At 33.3% G+C, this 22063-nt stretch overlaps 1 protein-coding gene across 1 annotated transcript in view; it reads right to left on the reverse strand.

Annotated features, from left to right (window-relative positions):
- Positions 1-2655: 2655 nt before the first annotated feature.
- The window catches only part of LOC132754973 (uncharacterized), a 35044-nt gene continuing 15636 nt past the window's right edge, over positions 2656-22063 (reverse strand). The window contains exons 7-13 of the mRNA XM_060745737.1: positions 20082-20123; positions 17512-17608; positions 16165-17127; positions 12650-12787; positions 12046-12117; positions 11506-11598; positions 2656-4089 (exon numbers count right to left, since the gene is read on the reverse strand). Of these exons, the coding sequence (XP_060601720.1) occupies positions 3986-4089; positions 11506-11598; positions 12046-12117; positions 12650-12787; positions 16165-17127; positions 17512-17608; positions 20082-20123 (1509 nt within the window). The 3' untranslated portion in view covers positions 2656-3985. The remainder of the gene's footprint in view (positions 4090-11505; positions 11599-12045; positions 12118-12649; positions 12788-16164; positions 17128-17511; positions 17609-20081; positions 20124-22063) is intronic.

The raw sequence follows: 22063 nt of genomic DNA on the forward strand, positions 1-22063 counted from the left end.
GTGTTTTGTTTAAATTGCCTTATTGTAATTCTTGGAAGAACTTTGGTATACAATTTCATTGGAAAGGTTCTGATTCACAACAGTGATATTTTTTAGTATTGCAGGAATGTGCTTCTTAAGGAATAACTTTAAAACTATTATAATCAACTTGAAACTTCATATTAAGAAGTGATTAGCCCCAGAATCAATACTTTTGTACATAATTTTCAAGTTATTGCCCTTTTAAACTGTTCATACTTTGTTCTGGAGCACAACTTCGAAAAGTATTAGTAGTATCGGTTAAATACTATTGAGAAGTGCAAAATGTCAAAGAACTAGAACTGTTGTATAAATTGGGAGTTTTTAGCCCTTTACTGTTCATATATAATTTTTGTCAGGAGCAGAATTCCAATGTATTATCTTGAAACTTTACATATGGATAAATCTTGAGAAGTTCAGTGCCTAGAATTATAAAGGCTCTTGAAAATGAACAAAGAGTACTCTTAATATACATCTAGTCCTACTAGATCTGCGTTGTAAAAGTAAACAACCTCTTGAAATATATCCTTTGTCTGGGCTACTTGCCAAGTGCATTTTTTTTGGACAAAAACTACTTACCCTGGGCTTATAGGCTACAGCTTAATTCTAGTACTGTAACTTGAACATGAAACCAAAGCGAATACAAAACTTTAAATATGTGAGCCTTGTCATGTCAGTGCAATGATGATGCAATTGAGGATATTTCAAGTGAATATTACTCGGAAGTTTAAGCTAATTTAAAGACTCTTTATACATGTACATTATATAGCAGATCTTGACAGTAAAACAAGAGCCCAGATAATATAAGAATTGCCAGAGGAAGGCTTCATTCAAGCTACGGGCCTTAGGTAGTGACTTATTATGAATCTGATCCAAATTTTTTGACTTCCCAAGGGACCACAAGTCACTCAAAATTCAAGCCATAGTTATGACCCTGTATTTTGAACAGGAAATCATGTATAGATTCAGTAGTTTGGTAAAGCATGGCAAGTGCACAATGGGCCATTATTCAGTATAAATCCAGTTGTAGTAATAGGTCCTGTATAGTGACCTCCCAATTATGATCCCAAAAAGATTTGTGGTTACAATTAATCATTTTTATTAGGGCTGTTCAAGATGTTGCAGCTAACACCTACCCAAAGGCTTACATAGATGACATTGTCCAGGTGTGTAGGGTAGCCCTACTTACATTACATCATTGGCTGTAGTCGGGGGGGGGGGGGCTGTTTGTGCCTGAAATAATACACGGAAGGGCACCGAAGGTCCTCCTCCACCAGTAAAGCTGGAAAGTCATCATATAACCTTTAATGTGTTTGTGCGATGTAAAACCCAACCACAAAAATAATTCTTTGAATAGTTTAGCTATAAACAACATTTGTTCACTGCATCTATACAACTCATTGTTGATAGTAAATGATATTAAAACAACACAAAATAAATTGATTCCTAAATTTATATTGTTTCTCGGCATGTAAACACAAACATTTTATCACAGATTTTGAGAAAATAACTCCTGGAATGGATCACAAGTCATTCCAAAACTACACTGTATAACAATAATGCAGTGGCAATAAATTAACATATAACAAAAATATACAATAAACATAATCAGCTGCAATAAAATCTTTAATTATTGTTCATTTAAAATAATGAAATATTCAAGTTCTTTAAGATCAGAATGGAAATAAAATCCAAAATAAAAATATTTTTCTCCATTTTATCTGTATACTAAAATGTCTTGTTTATTTGTGTGAAAATCTAAAACAGTTGACAAAAGATTATTTTGTATGATGCATAGATATTGCATATTTACAGCTACCTTTGTTATGAACTATTTCTATTGACAATATTGGCTATAATTTATGATGTCATTCTTGTAAAAAATCTAGCATTAATTTGACTAAGGTGAAAAATGTTGGTTCTCAGTTCATTCATGTACAGCAAAAACTGGATAAATGTAATAGCAAATGTTTAAAATGTATATGGATATTTGTGAAATATTGAATAAAAATCTAAGATATATTTTTTTGTGAACACATAGAATATTGGACGGAATGTATTCTAATATAACTTTAATACAATGATAAAATTAGAAATGATAAACATGATCTCTCATAAATTACAACAAACAAAAATGAGCCGCGCCAAGACAAAACCAACATAATGCGTTTGCGACCAGCATGGATCCAGACCAGCCTGCGCATCCGCGCAGTCTGATCAGGATCCATGCTGTTCGCTATCAGTTTCTCTACTTGTAATAGAGTTGGTAAGCGAACAGCATGGATCCTGATCAGACTGCGCGAATTCGCAGGCTGGTCTGGATCCATGCTGGTTGCAAACCCACTATGTTGGTTTTGTCGTGACGCAGCTCAAATGAAATCTTTCATGTAAACCAACATTATCACAACAGTTTGTTGGGACGGAATGTAATAATAATAATTGTAAATAGTAAATTTATACCTGGAAAAATGACTGACAAAAAGGTCATCATTGCAACCATTACAATGTTCTAAGTTAAGTTTAAAGTTACATCAAGCTTCTATAATCAACATATGACCATTGTCATAATAATCCAAGCATATTACACACATTAAAATAAATTTACCTATCTAAGATCTATAATATAATTATGGTAAGCAGTTTTTGAAATACTTACAGTATTCCATTCATGTAAATACAGAGTAAAGAAAAAATATTAATTGCTGTTACACTATATTAACATCTTATAACATTTTAATAATGAGACATTGAAGTTTTTGCTAGTTATAGATATCAACACTAATACAAACAACTTTACTGCACAATAAAGAAAAAAATCGTAATTGCTATCTTGATATACAAGTCATCTTTTCCAACAATAAGGTCCTATCAAAAAGAATATACATGTACTCCTTTGAAAGAAGACGAATATTGTCCTAACACAATTAGACAAGATAGGTGTAAGAACAAGAATGTTGAGGTAGAAGTAAATGTTACCATGGTTACAAGAAGTGACAGAAGATTGCACTCTTACATGTTTACATGTAACAAACATTGATATATTAATTACCAGTAATTCAGCAAGTGATGCAGTAATTTCGTTCCTTATTTAGATACGTACAGTATACATAGGTCTGTTCATGGAAAGAATGACCCTTTGACTTATAACTAATTGAATTTGTTAAATAAAAGGTAAAATTTACAGTGACAACAACATGTAGGTAACAAAGTCCTTTTCATACACTGAAAGAAACGTTACAACTTATATGAAAGACGTTACAATGTTTTGATTTATTTCTTATCAAGTTAACCCTTACCACCCTAAATAACTTAAATGGACTTGTCCATGATTCAATCTGGATCAGACCAGTCATCATTTTTAGGGAAGATTTTTAACAATGTATTATTACTTAAATAGCAAACAATGTAGGCCATGATAAGGTGACACAGTAGTGCTGGCTGATCTTGGTCAACACTGATCGCACAAGTAGATTGTGTTTCTGCTAGCAGAATCTGCGTTAACAAGGTCATCAAACTATAACGTTTGACCCTATCTTACATATGTAGAGACATTATATCACATGGAAATGTTCTTACTGAAAAATCGAAACTGTAAGAACATATACAATGAAACATCTCTGGTACAGTTGATGGAAAACAATAGTAATGTATGGCCTTCCTTTCCAATCAAAGCAAATAATGTTCATTAATATTTCTTTAGTACATTTATAAAGACTATACTGGTATGAATTCATGCAAACCCAGATCTATAACTGTAACGGTTATTTACACAATGTAATACATTTGATAATAATGTCTGCAGAATTCAACATTCTAGTTGTTGAAATTTTTAACATTCCGGTGAATATCAATGTCACAGAATCAATTTGTGACATTCTGACTTGTGTAATAAGAGAGATGTGACATTCTGATTTATGTTACAGTAGATATGTGACATTTAATGCGTGTCTATTGGTGTCTGTGTATATTACGTTTCAGATGAGCAGACGTGATTCTCAAACGGGCCCTGTGGTTCCCGGCCTCTATAACCCTCCTCTGTGTAATTGGTGCATGACCTTTGAACCCACTCACCTGAAATACATGATACATTCAGGTCAATATTCAACAAATTTACATTAAATAAAAATTTCACTAAAAAAGTAGTTAAATTCTTGATACTTTGAGACAATCATATATGGTACCATTTCAATATAATATGCATATAGAATATAATGTATTATTCATATTAGATAAAAGAGGAGTGATGTCTATAATTTAAAGACAGATTAATCAATCATCTTCAAACACTAGCAGTTATTATTTTCAATATTTTGCATATTAAATATTTTACAGGTTAAATTACGTCTATAGAAATATAGAAGAAATTTGAAAATTATTTGATGATATAAACCAGCAAAATATTATGTTCAAGTCCATTTACATATTATTCATAAGCTGTTACAGCACATGTATTCCATTCATGTAAACTATAATTATAGACATTTTGATAAACACCTTTACTTTGCATTTATGCTGTGCATTTAGTTACCGTAGTGTTTCATTTATACCTAAACAATATTTTAAAACTATTTATAGAAGGAATTATATCATGAGTGGTTCCATGTACATCTTGGGAGTGAAAATTAGTATAAATAAGAGACAATTTTTTCTCTAAAACATTTTTGCAATGCTACTACTCTAAACATCTAATCCAATGATCATATGACAGCTGTCCAAGAGTATAGATACACACTTCATATTGTCCCGGACTACAGAATATACACTTCATATCTTCCCGGACTACAGAATACACACTTTAGGTTGTCCCGGACTACAGAATACACACTTTACATTGTCCCGGACTAGAGAATACAAACTTCACATCGTCCCGGACTACAGAATACACACTTTATATTGTCCCAGACTACAGAATACACACTTTACATTGTCCCGGACTACAGAATACACACTTTACATTGTCCCAGACTACAGAATACACACTTTACATTGTCCCAGACTACAGAATACACACTTTACATTGTCCCAGACTACAGAATACACACTTTACATTGTCCCAGACTACAGAATACACACTTCATATTGTCCCAGAGTACAGTTTCACACTTCACATTGTCCGGGACTACATATACAAATTTCATATTGTCCCGAACTACAGATACACACTTCATATTGTCCGCAACTACAGAACACACTTCATATTGTCCCAAACTACAGAATACACACTTCATATTGTCCCAGACTACAGAATGCACACTTCAAATTGTCCCAGAGTATAGATATATATACACACTTCACATTGTCCTGCACAACAGAATACACACTTCACATTGTCCCAGACTACAGATACACACTTCACATTGTCCAAGAGTATAGATAGATATAGTACACACTAAGGATTGTCCCTAAATTTGCACACTTCAAACAAGGAGAGATAAGCTTGTCAGAGAAAGATGTGAAACAAGTTACTTAAAGAGGAACAGGGAAACTTCATAGAGGGATAGCTGTTGGGGTTTGCCTTTAATTTGTATGAAACACAATGGCTTCCAACAGTTACATAACTGATTATATGCTGGCAAAAAAAGTACATGTATTATTAAATCATATATGAACAAGTTGCTGAAGCAAATAATTAAATGGATGGATGTCAAACAAAACTTAGTTTTATTTCAAGGAGTTACAAAGGGTTATTCCAGAGAAGGAAAAAGAAAGTACTTAAAAGCAAGCCTTAATGGTATTTCACACCTACAGGGACATGTATAACACCATTGTGGCTAATCCCTAACATCAGTGTTTCTTTAACTACCGTATATGATACTATTTCAAACATTATCCAGACATATTTAAAATCTCGGTAATTAATGGTAAGACAGTTATATAGTCATGGCTCTGTTATAACAAGATTTTGATTATTGTGATAATGTGGAATAAAAACATCAACTATGATAGCTCACAATGAATACAGTGTGACATTAGTAAATTGATCTGGTTTATTTGTTTGAAGGTTGAGTATCATTCACAATTTCACGGCTTACCAACTCATGTAATATATGTTACCCTTGGCAACTGAAATACACATTACAACCTATTTTATAATTATTTTAAAAAAAAAAACATGTATCTAACCCATTGAAATGCTTCTCTTGACATTCATAATATGTACAAATATCCTCCATAATTAACATATATTTTATACACACTACCCTTTACCCCTCATCACAGGTGCATGATACCCGATACCATTGCCACTTTCAAGACTTATATGAACTAATGGATATTGCACTTACAAATATACACCATCTTCAGAATATTGTACATGTTAATTATATTTAAACCCCAACTATCATGTAACCTTTTTGCACTTAAAGCAGCACACCTCCAGAAGAGTTAATACAATTTTAAAGACTTTAAACTTATGGAAAATATATCTACAGTTTAAATGACCACAATCCAAGTAAATTGTTTAATGTTTTATGCAAAATATGGAATAATTTACTCCTCATTATTAATGGACTGAGAAAATACGTGTTTGCATATTTTGAAAAGTTACAGGTCATTACTTTGTAATGTGTATTATGCTAGGTTACATCACTTTGACAACATCTTTACCATTAAAACAATTTTTAAGTAAAAAAATGTCTCCAGATGAGCCAAATTTGTTCAAGAAGATCAAACTTAAGTAAAATGTACTTAATTTTTTAAGAAAAGTAAAAAGATTCAAGATTCAACTCACCATATTTGTACTGCATGAGTACTGCACTAAGGGCTATTTTTTCTTATTTTGACCTGTTTTTGGTTGTTTACGTGGATTGCAGGTGCTGTTTGCATTATGTTTAAATTACTTTCTTTGTTTACTTCACAATTTTTCACTTTAAAATGCATTTTTCAAAATTTTCATGAAAATTAGCATGAATCTGGAAGCATGCTTCTTTAATAAAAACTTAACACAAATCTGGAGAAGTGCTTCTTTAAACTAAAAGTAGAACAGTACAATATTTTTTGGCTTAACACAAAGTCATACAGAAATGTCTTTAACGTGATAGCAATTTATGTTCAAGTCTTCAATTACAAGGAAATATATTTCCTAGGGCAACAAAGCAGAATTGCTATAGGAATGCACAGAAAGTTTTTGTTGAAAGCAAAAGAATATTGTGCAGGAAATGTCAAGATATCAAATTATTTTACCCTTGTTAAAGATGAGATTTTGCCACTCAATATCTCTGAAAACATGCAACATCTTATTTCAATAACTAAGTTTCTAAAACAGCTGGTTAGAGTTGATAACATTCAAACAATGTTAACATTAAATCTGTAAAACATGCAATATTACTAACAAAATAACAATGTGTTATACTTACACAATGGTTACATACTGAGAAATGACAGGACATTTGGTTATATAACAGTTACAGGGAGGGTAAAAAATTAACCTGTAGGACCTAGGAATAGGGGGAGAAAAAAACATTACCCTTTTTACTAGTTTTAGAGAAAATATAAACATTTAAGGAGTAGAAAATTTTAACCACTGTATAAATAAAGTTTACTTATTGTTCAGACATTTTCACCAAAAAAAAAATTACAAATAAACAATAAATGTTAAAGCTGCACAATAGTTTATACAAATACATGTCTTAGTCTACATAATCTACAAAGTATACACATATAGAAAAGCAGAGACCAAACAATGAGCAAATATAAACAGCATGTGTAACACATAAAATATAGAAAGCAGTCCAAGACAGATCCAGAGGAGTTAAAAGTAACTAGAATAAAGAAGACAGTTACAGGCAATATTATGTTACATGTATTATGTCCCTTTGATGAACCTTCTCACCAATATCAAAACAAGGAGTTATTAATGAAATAAATTATCAACCAGACAATGCCATCTCTACTTGATATAAAAAAAGTTCCTACATTATCTAAAGAATCTGGATCTGTCCTAGTATTTTGGATATGCTCTAGTGGTGGTTTTTGGAGCTTACCCTCTGAATCACGGCACTAAGCCATTTTGAATTTACCAGAGCACAGTTTAGCCACCACACTGTTCCTGGGCAAGCTGTCAACCAGTTTACCAGTACTAGATGCTTTTACAAAGAACTGCTAGTTCTTCTGTACATGCCAGAGCAGTGGTACAGTGTGAGCTAACTGGGCGGTGCTCCATATGCTCTAAGTCTGCAATAACATATTATAGATCTGACCTGAAATATTATAGGTCTGCCCTAGACATGTCATAGGCTTGTCCTAGACATTATAAGTCTGCCCCTGACATTTCATAACTTTACCACTGACATTTAATAGGCGTAAACATGCCTTCAAATACCACCCAGACATATCCTAGACCTGCCCCAAAAGACAACATCTACTAGCTTTATATTAACAACAAATATCAGACATCTTACACAATCTTGTGAAGGTTTATTTTCTTGTTGTATAATTTCCTCACATTCAATATCTTCCTGTTAGCATCAATTTTGAATAAAAGAAAATGTGAATTAAGACACTTATTAACAAGAGCTGTCCGTAAGACAGCGCGCTCGACTTTTTTAGTGCTTGCCTATAATACAAAACATTGACAGTTAAGGGCCATAATTCAAATAAAATCTTTGACAGAATTACCTTCTCCTGGACATGTTTGGGAATCATGATTGTAAACAAGTATTCCAACTTTCAAATTAATATCTCAAACAGTTCAGTCAAAAAGTGGACTGGTACTAAAAACTTAACCAAGATTCTAAGTCGATAAAAGGCCTTAATTTTTAAAACAAATCCTTGACAGAGTTACCTTCTCTTGCGTACAGATGGGGGTAATGATGTGAAATAGCATTAAAAGTTTCAAAGCAATATCTCAAAGGGTTAAGGCAATAAGTGGATTTTACCCATATTCAATGTATTTTCTAAGTCAAAAGGGGCATAATTCTGTCAAAAACCTTGACAGAGTTATGTCCTCTTGTCTGTTGATGAAGGTCGTGATGGTAAACAAGTATGGTCAGTTTCAAAGCAATACCTCCAATGGTTTTGAAATAAAGTGAGGTGGTACAAAAAACTTAACCAAGATTCTAAGTCGATAAAAGGCCTTAATTTTTAAAACAAATCCTTGACAGAGTTACCTTCTCTTGCGTACAGATGGGGGTAATGATGTGAAATAGCATTAAAAGTTTCAAAGCAATATCTCAAAGGGTTAAGGCAATAAGTGGATTTTACCCATATTCAATGTATTTTCTAAGTCAAAAAGGGGCATAATTCTGTCAAAAACCTTGACAGAGTTATGTCCTCTTGTCTGTTGATGAAGGTCGTGATGGTAAACAAGTATGGTCAGTTTCAAAGCAATACCTCCAATGGTTTTGAAATAAAGTGAGGTGGTACAAAAAACTTAACCAAGCTCAATACACTTTCTAAGTCAAAAAAGGGCCATAATTCTGTCAAAAACCTTGACAGAGTTATGTACTCTTGTCTGTAGATGGAGGTTATGATGGTGAACAAGTATGGTAAGTTTCAAAGCCATACTTGTAATACTTCTGAAATAAAGTGGGGTGGTACGAAAAACTTAACCAAGGTGTGACGCCAACGCTAACGCCGACGCCGACGCCGGGGCGAGTAGGATAGCTCCCCTTTTCATAGAAAAGTCGAGCTAAAAATTAGTATAGTTCTTCTTTTTCTTTTTCAAACATGAGGAAAATAATGTAACTGTATTGTATGACAATCCACATTAAGACTTTTATATCCAAAAGTTTATTTGTTCACTAAATATTTCAATTTATTAATGATATTGAATTTTCTGTCAAAACCAATTAATATTTAAGATAGATAAGCAGTGAAAAGGTAAGATAATTCCAAAATCTGGACAGAAATTGAACTTTAATGAAGATAACAATGTAGCCTAACATATACAAGAATAAATCTTTAACAAATTTGATTTAAAGAGTTGAGAGAAGATAATTGCACATTTATTTAGCAAGAACTTGAGGTAGCTTTAGAGACAGGTGCATTATTCGAGGTGGCAGTAACGAGTTATGTGTTAAGTTTTGGTGTACTGAACAGACAGGTGTGTGTAAAGTTAGGACATATAGAAACATTGTTAGATATTGTAAAGGAACATAGATGTTTAGTTAACATAAACTTTACGGAAATGAACAAAAAAAAATAAAAGTTAAGGTATAACAGATGAGAGATTTACCTTTCCGTCTTCAGTAAGAAATGAGGATCTCTAGAATGAGTTAGCATATATGTTCCTTTAACTTACAGCATTTCTTACAAGTGTTTCTTTCTATTTATTTTGAAACACTTTCTTTTACTTAGAGAAAATACTATCTTATTTAAGAAAACTTTCATTTTTAGAAATTTTAAAAAGTAATACATTCATTATGACCATCTTAAAATAAAGTATGCAAGTATATACAACCTTTGTTATATTTGACGTTTCCTACAGTTTGATAATGTTTCCTCAAATGTGCACATCATTTGAGTGCTATGTGCACATCATTTGGATATGTGCACATCATTTGAGTGCTATGTGCACATCATTTGGATATGTGCACATCATTTGAGTGCTAGACTATTTCAACTATTTATTATCTAAAAAGCTTTCAAAATAAAATAATCATTCAGTTTTGCCTCAAGTTTAACTTCATACATCAGTAGTTTAAGTTCAGCCAAACTAATCCGAATGTGATTTTGTAAAACTCTCATTATGTCAAGAAATAAGTTTTATTAAAGATTTTAGAAACAATTAGTCCTTGAAGTTGAAATTGTCAATGAAAATCTGTTTATATTTAAGCAGCATTAGACAAGGTATTAATTTGTGAAAAACATATAAATTTAGAGTTTCTAATGTAAAACTTAAATGTAACTCAAAGAAATGTGTGCTTTGGACACAGATGCCCCCACTCATTCATGACCTCTTATTACAGTCATATACTTTAAAAGCAAATACACTATGAATGATTTAAAAGATTGATATTACAGACCTGTCTTAAGCCCAGCTGATGATTTAAGCATTAGTTTGCCCAAACAAATTCTATAATCTGTAATAGTTGAAATTAACCAATTTTCACAATTTACAAGCAAAACCCCAGATGCACAACTGCACATGCTGACCAACATTCCTGTAAAGTTTCATCTGTCTAGGTCAAATATTTTTTAAGCTATGCACAACACAAATCAAGGGCAATTACTCTGACAATCAACATTCCTGTAAAGTTTCTTGACTCCAGCTCAAGCACTTTTAGAGCTACATGTGACATAACATTTTGGAACAGACAAACAAGGGTAAATCTAAATGCTCCCCCTCCCCCAAGAGTGAGGGCATCAAAATTAAACAGATGAAAGGCTTCAAAGCTTTTTTTCCAGTAAGAATTTCATGCAATTTTTTTTTTTATTCATGAAGATCAACTAACGATCATAAAATATTGCAGACAGGTATGTGAGACTATAATTGACATGTGACAATCTCTTGTTGTTGTAAAACAGAAACACTGTGAGTTAACTTACATGTACAGATAACTGTTGTCTTGGCTGCTGCTGGTGGTTGTTGTTGTACAGGTTGACTGGGTGGGGTAGTATTTGGCACAATACCATCTGCAGCTGAAATATTTAAATTTCAAGTTCCACATGTATGAACACAGCATAATAATATATTAACCCTTAAACTGCTTAATTTCTTAAATGAACTTGTCCAGTTTCTACTTTTTGGACTGACCAGCATCAATTTTTGGGATGTCAAATTGAAAATTTGAAGTAGAGCCTGATAAGACTGCACAAGTATTCAGGCTAGTATGGCTCTATACTGGTGACAAAGGCTGATCACCTTCAATTCTAGCAGGGTCAGAGTTAAGAATTTCACTAAATGGAAAATGTATCAGGACAATTCAAATTATGTAATGCGTTAAAAACTACTTTTAATTTTATTATTAATATTATTCATCTATCTATCCAGCTACAATATATATATATGTATTTTATTATTTGATACACTTTTGAACATAAGATTTTCTGATGTTGAACTAAATTATAATGATGACAGTAACTTACTTTTCAGTTTATCATTTAGTCTGTCCAGTGATTCCATCAACCTCTGTTCTTCTACTGACAATGCAGACCTCACTATAATAAACAATATATAATGTTATATACCTGTATGTCACATACCTACATGGACATGTAAATACCTAGAATCATTTTACCATTCTTAATTTAACAAGTTTCAACCTATTCCCTTCAGTAGTTTTTGAGATACCAACTTGCATGCAAAATCATTAAAAAAGAGTGGCACCAATGCTTGGGCGAGTACAATAGCTCTCCCTACTCTTCAAATAGTTGAGCAAATAAATAAATCAAACATGTTCAAGATATGTGTATTAAAGTAGCAACCTTCTGAAAATTTAAATTAATACAAATGAATCATAAACTAATACATGTATTCTATACAAGTTTTCTTACTAGTATTGTGGACATGATGATACAAGCAAATAATTTACAAACCTACCAATAGTAGTGAGTAAATTTATATAAAGACAATTAGAAAGGAGAACACTATAAGGCTCTTCATGTTTAATTGTAACATTCAACATTTAAAGCCTATGTGTTTTACTACAAGAATATTAAGTTGATATACATGTATGTGAAAAAGAATTACCTTTAGGTTGAGGTCTAGCGGAGTTATAGGCAAGTTGTCTAGCTTGAGCCTCCTCCATGGCCTCGTGTATTCTACTCTCAGATACCGACTGTTCCGCTAACTGTTCCGCTGCCAGAAATCCTGCCATACTCTCTGATACTGAAAATAATATATCATAGTTTAGTTTAAACAACATTTACTTATAATCTATACATTTACATAAGGTACATAAAATATAATTTACAGATATTAAAGTTTGATGTCATCACCTGTTTTTGTTTCAATGTCTCTTTCTTAAAAAAGTTAGAAGAATATTCTATAACCCTGGAATGTTTTTCTTATGTCATTAAATGTAATTATCATTAAAACCAGCTACAGTTACAGTTTACAGTACAAAAACCAACACACTGGAGAAAAGAAGCTCTATACATTTTCAAGCTTCCATGAGATTTCTGAACAGTTGAGCAAATTCATGCCATAAAATGTTGTTAAATATACTGATGAGAGAAAAAAAGAAGGTTAATGTAATAAGACTTAAAACCAAGAGAAGAACGTTAATGTAACAAGAAATGTTTGTAAAACATGTATGCCCCCTATCAGCAGCCAATTAGTCATGTGATAAGGTTATTATGCATGACTTCTGACCCAGTGATCAAACAATTAATAAGGGTTATAAAGTATCTACTGGTCATGACCTTGACCTTTGACCCCTTGACCCAAAACTCAATAGGGGTCATCTGCTGGTCACGACCAATGATCATACAAAGTTTGAAGTTCCTAGGCCTAGGCGTTTTTAGTAAATTGATCAGAAACCGTTTTTACCTACAAGGTCAATGTGACCTTGACCTTTAACCCCTTGACCCCAAAATCAATAGGGGTCATCTGCTGGTCATGACCAATCACCATGCCAAGTTTGAAGTTCTTAGGCCTAAGGGTTCTCTTATTATTTGATCGGAAACCGTTTTAACATACAAGGTCAATGTGACCTTGACCTTTGACCCCAAAATCAATAGGGGTCATCTGCTGGTCATGACCAATCACCATGCCAAGTTTTGAAGTTTCTAGGCCGAAGCGTTCTTTAGTTATTGATCAGAAACCATTTTTACTTACAAGGTCATTGTGACCTTGACCTTTGACCCCTTGATCCCAAAATCATTAGGAGTAAAACGCTAGTCATGACAAATCACCATACCAAGTTTGAAGTTCCTAGGCCTAAGCGTTCTTGAGTTATTGATCAGAAACCGTTTTTACTTAAAAGGTCAATGTGACCTTGACCTTTGACCCCTTCACCTAAAACTCAATAGGGGTCATCTGCTGGTCATGACCAATCATCACACAAAGTTTGAAGTCCTAGGCCTAAGCATTTTTAGTTAATTGATCGGAAACCGTTTTTACCTACAAGGTCAATGTGACCTTGACCTTTGACCCCTTGACCCCAAAATCAATAGGTCATCTGCTGGTCATGACCAATCACCATACCAAGTTTGAAGTTCCTAGGCATAAGGGTTTCTTAAGTTATTGATCGGAAAGCATTTTTACCTACAAGGTCAATGTGACCTTGCCCTTTAACCCCTTAACCCAAAAATCAATAGGGGTCATCTGCTGGTCATGACCAATCACCATACCAAGTTTGAAGTTCCTAGGCCTAAGGGTTCTTTAGTTATTGATCGGAAACCGTTTTTACCTAAGAGGTCAATGTGACCTTGACCTTTGACCCCTAGACCCCAAAATCAAAAGGGTCATCTACTGATCATGACCAATCACCATCTCAAGTTTGAAGTCCCTAGGCCTAAGGGTTCTTTCATTATTGATCGGAAACCGTTTTTACCTACAAGGTCAATGTGACCTTGACCTTTGACCCCTTAACGCCAAAATCAATAGGGGTCATCTGATTTGGTCATAACCAATCACCATACCAAGTTTTTGAAGTTCCTAGGCCTAAGGTTCTTTTGTTATTGATCAGAAACCGTTTTTTAATTTAAAAGGTCAATGTGACCTTGACCTTTGACCCCTTGACCCCAAAATCTATACGGGTCATCTACTGATCATGACCAATCACCATACCAAGTTTGAAGTTCCTAGGCCTTAAGGTTCTTTAGTTATTGATCGGAAACCGTTTTTACCTACAAGGTCAATGTGACCTTGACCTTTGACCCTTGACCCCAAAATCAATAGGGGTCATCTACTGATCATGACCAATCACCATACCAAGTTTGAAGTTCCTAGGCCTAAGGTTCTTTTGTTATTGATCAGGAAACCGTTTTTAATTTAAAAGGTCAATGTGACCTTGACCTTTGACCCCTTGACCCCAAAATCTATACGGGGTCATCTACTGATCATGACCAATCACCATACCAAGTTTGAAGTTCCTAGGCCTTAAGGTTCTTTAGTTATTGATCGGAAACCGTTTTTACCTACAAGGTCAATGTGACCTTGACCTTTGACCCTTGACCCCAAAATCAATAGGGTCATCTACTGATCATGACCAATCACCATACCAAGTTTGATGTTCCTAAGCCTTTAGGTTCTTTAAGTATTGATCGGAAAACCGTTTTTTACCTACAAGGTCAATGTGACCTTGACCTTTGACCCCTTGACCCCAAAATCAATAGGGGTCATCTACTGATCATGACCAATCACCATACCAAGTTTGAAGTTCCTAGGCCTTAAGGTTCTTTAGTTATTGATCGGAAACCGTTTTTGCTTACAAGGTCAATGTGACCTTGACCTTTGACCCCTTGACCCCAAAATCATTAGGGGTCATCTACTGATCATGACCAATCACCATACCAAGTTTGAAGTTCCTAGGCCTTAAGGTTCTTTAGTTATTGATCGGAAACCGCTTTTTGCTTTTAAGGTCAATGTGACCTTGACCATTGACCCCTTGACCCCAAAATCAATAGGGGTCATCTACTGGTCATGACTAATCACCATACCAAGTTTGAAGTTCCTAGGCCTTAAGGTTCTTTAGTTATTGATCGGAAACCGCTTTTGCTTTTAAGGTCAATGTGACCTTGACCCATTGACCCCTTGACCCCAAAAATCAATAGGGGGTCATCTACTGGTCATGACTTAATCACCATACCAAGTTTGAAGTTCCTAGGCCTTAAGGTTCTTTAGTTATTGATCGGAAACCGTTTTGCTTTCAAGGTCAATGGACCTTGACCTTTGACCCTTGACCCCAAAATCAATAGGGTCATCTACTGGTCATGACCAATCACCATACCAAGTTTGAAGTTCCTAGGCCTTAAGGGTTCTTTAGTTATTGAATCGGAAACCGTTTTTGCTTTCAAGGTCAATGTGACCTTGACCTTTGACCCCTTGACCCAAAATCAATAGGGTCATCTACTGGTCATGACCAATCACCATACCAAGTTTGAAGTTCCTAGGCCTAAGGGTTCTTTAGTTATCACTCGGAAACCATTTGGTCTACGGACCGACGGACCGACAAGTGCAAAGCAATATACCCCCTTTTTTTCAAAATGGGGGCATAATAACCAAAACAGATGTAAATGTATGACAAATAGATAACTTACCATCAGCACCATTTATAAGAGGCCCTGTTGGCTGGGGTTCTGAGTTACTCTGAATAGGAGCCTGATAAACTGTATATCCTTGCTGCTGTTGTTGTTGTTGTTGTCGTGACTTCAGACTGTTTGGGTTAGGTTGTTGTTTTCTTTGTTGCAGTAGACCGTAACGTCTTGTGTATGTATTAGGTGTATTATCAAGTGAATTTTGTCTGCGTATTGCAGGGTTATTGTTGTTATTGTATCCTGGTTGCTGGGCAACTCTGTTTAAACTGTTAAACTGACCTAATGCATTTCCATCAATATATGTATGGGCAACTGGAGCGGCCTGGCGTGCACTGGCACTTTGACTCTCTGCCTGAGGGGCGTCAGGTGTGGCCTGGGAGTTTCTACTTAAACAAGTGCGTAATTTATCCCAAAGAAAGTTAATTTCTTCATCAGTTGGTGTTCTATCTATTCGTACACCATTCTCATCATATACAGCACCTTCATATTTAGAATTATTCCCACCTTGTGATGGACCATTCACACTGCCTGCTGGGACAGGACCAGTTTTATTATAGCCGGGATAAATGAAAGGAGCACTTTCATTCTTGGGCATTACTATACTTGATACAGCGTAGTTTCCTTTTTGTTGTGGCTGGGTATAACTGACAGAATTTACAGCATACACCGATGCTGGGGCTACAGTTAAAGCAGTCTGATTGGCTCTTGCCATTGCTGGAACTTTCTCCATAAAGTTACTATTGACAACTGTGACTTTCTCGTTTGGATTATCTAGAAGCTGTGTACTTTGTGTAATGATATGTGCAGCAGCCTGGGGTCTCACAACTTGTGTTTTAGCTCGCGGAATCGTGCTTGTACGTACATTTGTGGCACTTGTGGCACGAGGAGGTTTACTGTCTATCTTAGGTGATAAATTCTTTGTTGTAACAGCAGATACTGGGCGAGGTGGCTTGTGATGAACTGAATCTAAACATAGAAACTGCTAATGTCAAACATTATATTAAATTTTGGCTTTTACTTCGTTGTGACAAAAGACTGATTATTTTTTTTAAATTACTTTGATACTTTTTCTCTAACAACTAATTTAATATTTAAAACTGTAGTTAATAACTTATCAAAAATTTAATCTTTAAATCTACTTTGTCCATTTTTGCAAATATTGGTGTTAATTTCACTGTGTCCAACTTTTATCAAGTGAACTTTCAGAAAAGATTATGGCACATTAATTAACAGTCAGTAGCACACAAACAAAATAAATTTACTAGATGGACTTTGTAAGATTGTGACACGAGTTGCATTTTTTTATATTTTAAAACAGTTTGAACATACTTTATTGTTGTTATAACTTACCATCATTTCTCTTGTGGAACAATTTACTGTCACTGTATCCACTAGGCTCAGGTTCATCATATGTTAAATCAGCAAATCTTACATTCTTCTTTGTAGGCTGGAATTACATATAAACTCTTAATTACAGATCATATATAACTCAATATGTTCAATACACAGTGACTGATTTAAATAAAATAATTATCACCCTGAAAAAGAAATGTAAGTTATTAAACTAGCCTAGTAGATTGGAACAAAGACCAATAATAAGTTTTACTATTTGTATGTTTATATAAACATTGCATAATTACAAATGCATGTTAACATTTATAACATGATATGATATTTACATGTTTTCTGTAAAATACACTTTTTTTAAAGAACAAACAAAAACATTTATTTCAGTAGAAAATTTGTTGAAATCACATGCTCGTTTACTCTCCCCACAAGAAATATATTGTTACTTGTCCCATGCGATATAGCCTTACTATGAACTCTTCCCCACTAGGCTGTACTCTCCCCACAAGAAATATATCATTTAAGGCTGTACTCTCCCCACAAGAAATATATCATTTAAGGCTGTACTCTCCCCACAAGAAATATATCATTTAAGGCTGTACTCTCCCCACAAGAAATATATCATTTAAGGCTGTACTCTCCCCGAGAGAAACACATTGTAACATTTAACCCTGTACTTGTCTGTATAAAATGTAAAACTATAATAAGAAATGCTCCTATTGTTCAACAAAGCAGTGAAGTGTATAACAAAGCAAAGATAGGTGAAATTCTGATTTTCTAATCCAACCAAAGATAAGCAAAATGCTGGAAAAATCAGAAAACATTTAATATACTACCAATTATCAATAAGTTTCTACTTTTTATAGCTTAACATTGATATATGCATGTACCGGTATGTACCAAGTGAAACATAATAAAATAGGTCTGTTTGGGTTACAGGCCAGAAACTGTTTCACACTATTTCAATAATACAGTCCTTTAAGTTTACTAATGTTTCAGAAATATATTTGTTCTTGTCTGTTGACAGTTACTAAATGCAATTATTTCTGCCTAAAGTATTTATTTAACACTAAAGAGTCAAAGTTATATTCTTCCATCTGAACATAGCAAGTTTGCAGAACCATACAAAGAAAAATATACTCTACCAATACTATATTAGTATCTACCCATCAAAAAATTGTAACATTATGTTTTGAATGAGAATAAATTAATGTATCTAAGACATGTAATGATAGAAGATTGGTTTCTATAGACATTCTTGGATAAACAATAAACATAACACCATTATACTATGCATAAAATCTGTTTATATGTAAAGAAAATAACTGCTAAAAAAAACAACAAAAAAAACCTTATAGCCTTAAAAGGAGCATTACTTTCATACATTTTCATAAGTTCATAAGCTTTATGTATGAAAACCTTGAAATTTAGGAAAATACCTGAAAACCTTTACCCATGTATTATTATTCAAGTTAATAACTATGACATATGAAATAAATGTAGTATATCAATGAGACACTTGGCATTGTAAACTCAGTGTTAAAATTAGCACCTGTCTTCATGTTTATATTGTAAAACATGCAGTTAATACACACATGTCAATATTTCTAAATGTATATCTAATTTTATTAATTTATCATTATGGACAATAATTTTATGATCATAGTAATGGGATACTAGTGTATATTTCACAGACATATATATATTGTCATATTTCACATGTTATTGTTGATATATTAAATGGGTCACATTGATATTTATATAGTTCACTCACAAACACAACAAAGGGATATAACTATAGTTTATAACTGTAATATATTAACAATGGATTCATTATTGTCTATTTGAAATGAAGCTGCAAAGAAAATCTGAAAGCAAAATCGAGGAATAAAATGGGAATATCAATATATTTCCACACAATGTAACAATTGTTGAGAATCATGTAATCTAAAATGATTAGTTAAACAGAAACAGCTGATTCCAGACAACTAAATACTTTTTGTAGAAAAAAAAAACATACAAACCTATCATATTCATGTTGTAAATATTTATATTTAGCTCAGTCTATCCAGCATTATTTTACACTAAACAGTTTACTTTGATGCTGCATTATCTTTACATTGCTCTACATACATTTTAAAACAACCAGTTAAGATTTGAGATCTGCCTGCATGAAAGCAGCCCAGAGAGACATTTTCATTTATCAAGCAGTCGAAAATGAGTTGTTTTAAAACAACAACTAAAGAACATCAAATTCTGGACGGCCAGAACTATATATTACTGAAAACATACAATAAGTAATATCTACATACGGAGAAGAGATAGAAAATATAACTGCTGAAGCAGAAAATAATGCTGTGAATATTGCATTATAAACTGTAGAGGTGTCAAATTAAACCTAAATTATATAATCTGTAAGCTTTGATCTGAAGCTACATTTATTTCTGTGAATTTCCATTTCAGATCACATGATTCTCCACATTAAATTATGTCTGTTAATAAATAAAGCATAATAATGAATCCACATCTATTAAACAATGATTGTATATTGAAGCATGCATGGTGTCACATACCGTCCCTGCAGGATTCTTAAGTCTCTCCCTCTCTCTTAGCATCTATTTATAGTAACATTTACAATATTTATATACATATATTACCACACATAATCTACAGATATATAATATACCAGAGCAAAGATAGAAAAGCTTGATTAATATCCAATCAAATACAACAACATACATTCTTCTAGAAGTAGTTTTGTCAACAGAATCTACATATTTTCACACATCCCTTTTTTTTTCATTTCACTCCTATGAATAAATTGCAATATTGAGAGAAAAATAAACATAATTTTCATTATAAATTTTCAATAACTGTAAATTTCCAAAATGAAAAACTTACATTTTGTTGATACCATAAATAATTCACAAACATTTAAAGGAAAACAATTATTATACATGTATATCTAATTTGGTGTATTCATCATGTCCTGATATGAAAATACAACACTACAACATCATGCCAATCAAACAAACATCAATACAAGAGGGCCATGATGGCCCTGAGTCACTCACCAGAAACAACTGCTTTTCAGTGTTGGAATGTCAATATGTTCTAATATTAAATTTGAGCATAGAATATGTTTAAACAATAATTTGAAGAAATGCCATGACCTGGTGTATTTAAGCTTTATCTTAAATGGAGTCAATCAAATTAATATGAGCAAACTTGATAAAAGACTACCTAAGAATGCTACAAAGTTTGGTGATCATCTACACTCAATTATTTCAGTAGGAAATGATGTTCGAAGGTTTTTTCTATTTTAGCAGTAGTGGCCCCTAAAAGGGGCTAATCAAATAAATATAAGCAAACTTGATAAAAGACTACCCAAAAATGCTACAGACAAAGTTTGGTGGTCATCCATCAATTGGTTCTGAAGTAGAAGATGTTTAAAGGTTTTTCTATTTTTAGCTTTAGCAGCCCCTAAAAGGGGCCAATCAAATTAATATGAGCAAACTTGATAAAAGACTACCCAAAAATGCTACAGACAAAGTTTGGTGATCATCCATTAATTAGTTCTGTAGGAGAAGATGTTTTAACGTATTTCTATTTTTAATTTTAGCAGCCCCTAAAAGGGGCTAATCAAAATAATATGAGCAAACTTGATAACAAGAGGGCCATAATGGTCCTGAGGTCGCTCACCTGTATATAGGCCCCCGGAGCGGGGCCAGTTTAAACCCCAGGGCTTTTATTTGAACAAACTTGGAAGACACCCATTAGAAGATGTTTCATGATGTTAAGTTTTTACTACACACATATAATGAAAAAACAATGACCAATGCACCCCCCCCCCCCCACCCCTGCAGGGCCAATTTTTAACTAAGGGCTTTTATTTGAACACAAACTTTTGGTAGACACCCACAAGAAGATGTTTCATGTTAAAAAATCTTAGCTCTAGCTCTTTGGGCTCTTAAAAGAAGATTTTTAAAGTTTTTTACTCATAAAGCATATAGGGAAAATCAATGGAACCCCTGCAGGGGTTTTTTTTTACTAACAAATTGACACCGATAAGTCGGCGTCTTCCCTCGGTAAATAGCCAAGTTTTTTTTCCCCCAAAAAAATTCTATTTTTCCTTTAAACTGGATCAGATTTAATATTTACATGGTTTAAAAATATTTATTTTTCTTCATTTTATGCAGGATAAACCACCAAATTGTAGTTCAAAATAACCAAAAACATTGGAAGGAAAACTTCAAGTACTGTCTCAACATGGAGGCAGCCATTTTTTTTTTTCTTGGCTATTATCCCGTACTGAACGGTACTATTTCTGGAAATCAGTTGCTATCAAAATATTGTCATTTTCTTGTTATTTTTAGTAAAGTAATATATTTTGTACTTCTTATTATGAAAATGACTAGTATGGAGCTAAAGTGTGTCACAGATACACTATTATACCGTTATTTACTGTATTAAATTTTCATATAAAAATAGAAGTATAAAAACCATTCACCACCATACATATTAAGAAAATATGTTATACTGCAAAGAATATTTT

The sequence above is a fragment of the Ruditapes philippinarum genome, unplaced genomic scaffold, assembly GCF_026571515.1.
Source record: "Ruditapes philippinarum isolate M1 unplaced genomic scaffold, ASM2657151v2 ctg495_1_1_1_1, whole genome shotgun sequence".
Classification (NCBI taxonomy): domain Eukaryota; kingdom Metazoa; phylum Mollusca; class Bivalvia; order Venerida; family Veneridae; genus Ruditapes; species Ruditapes philippinarum.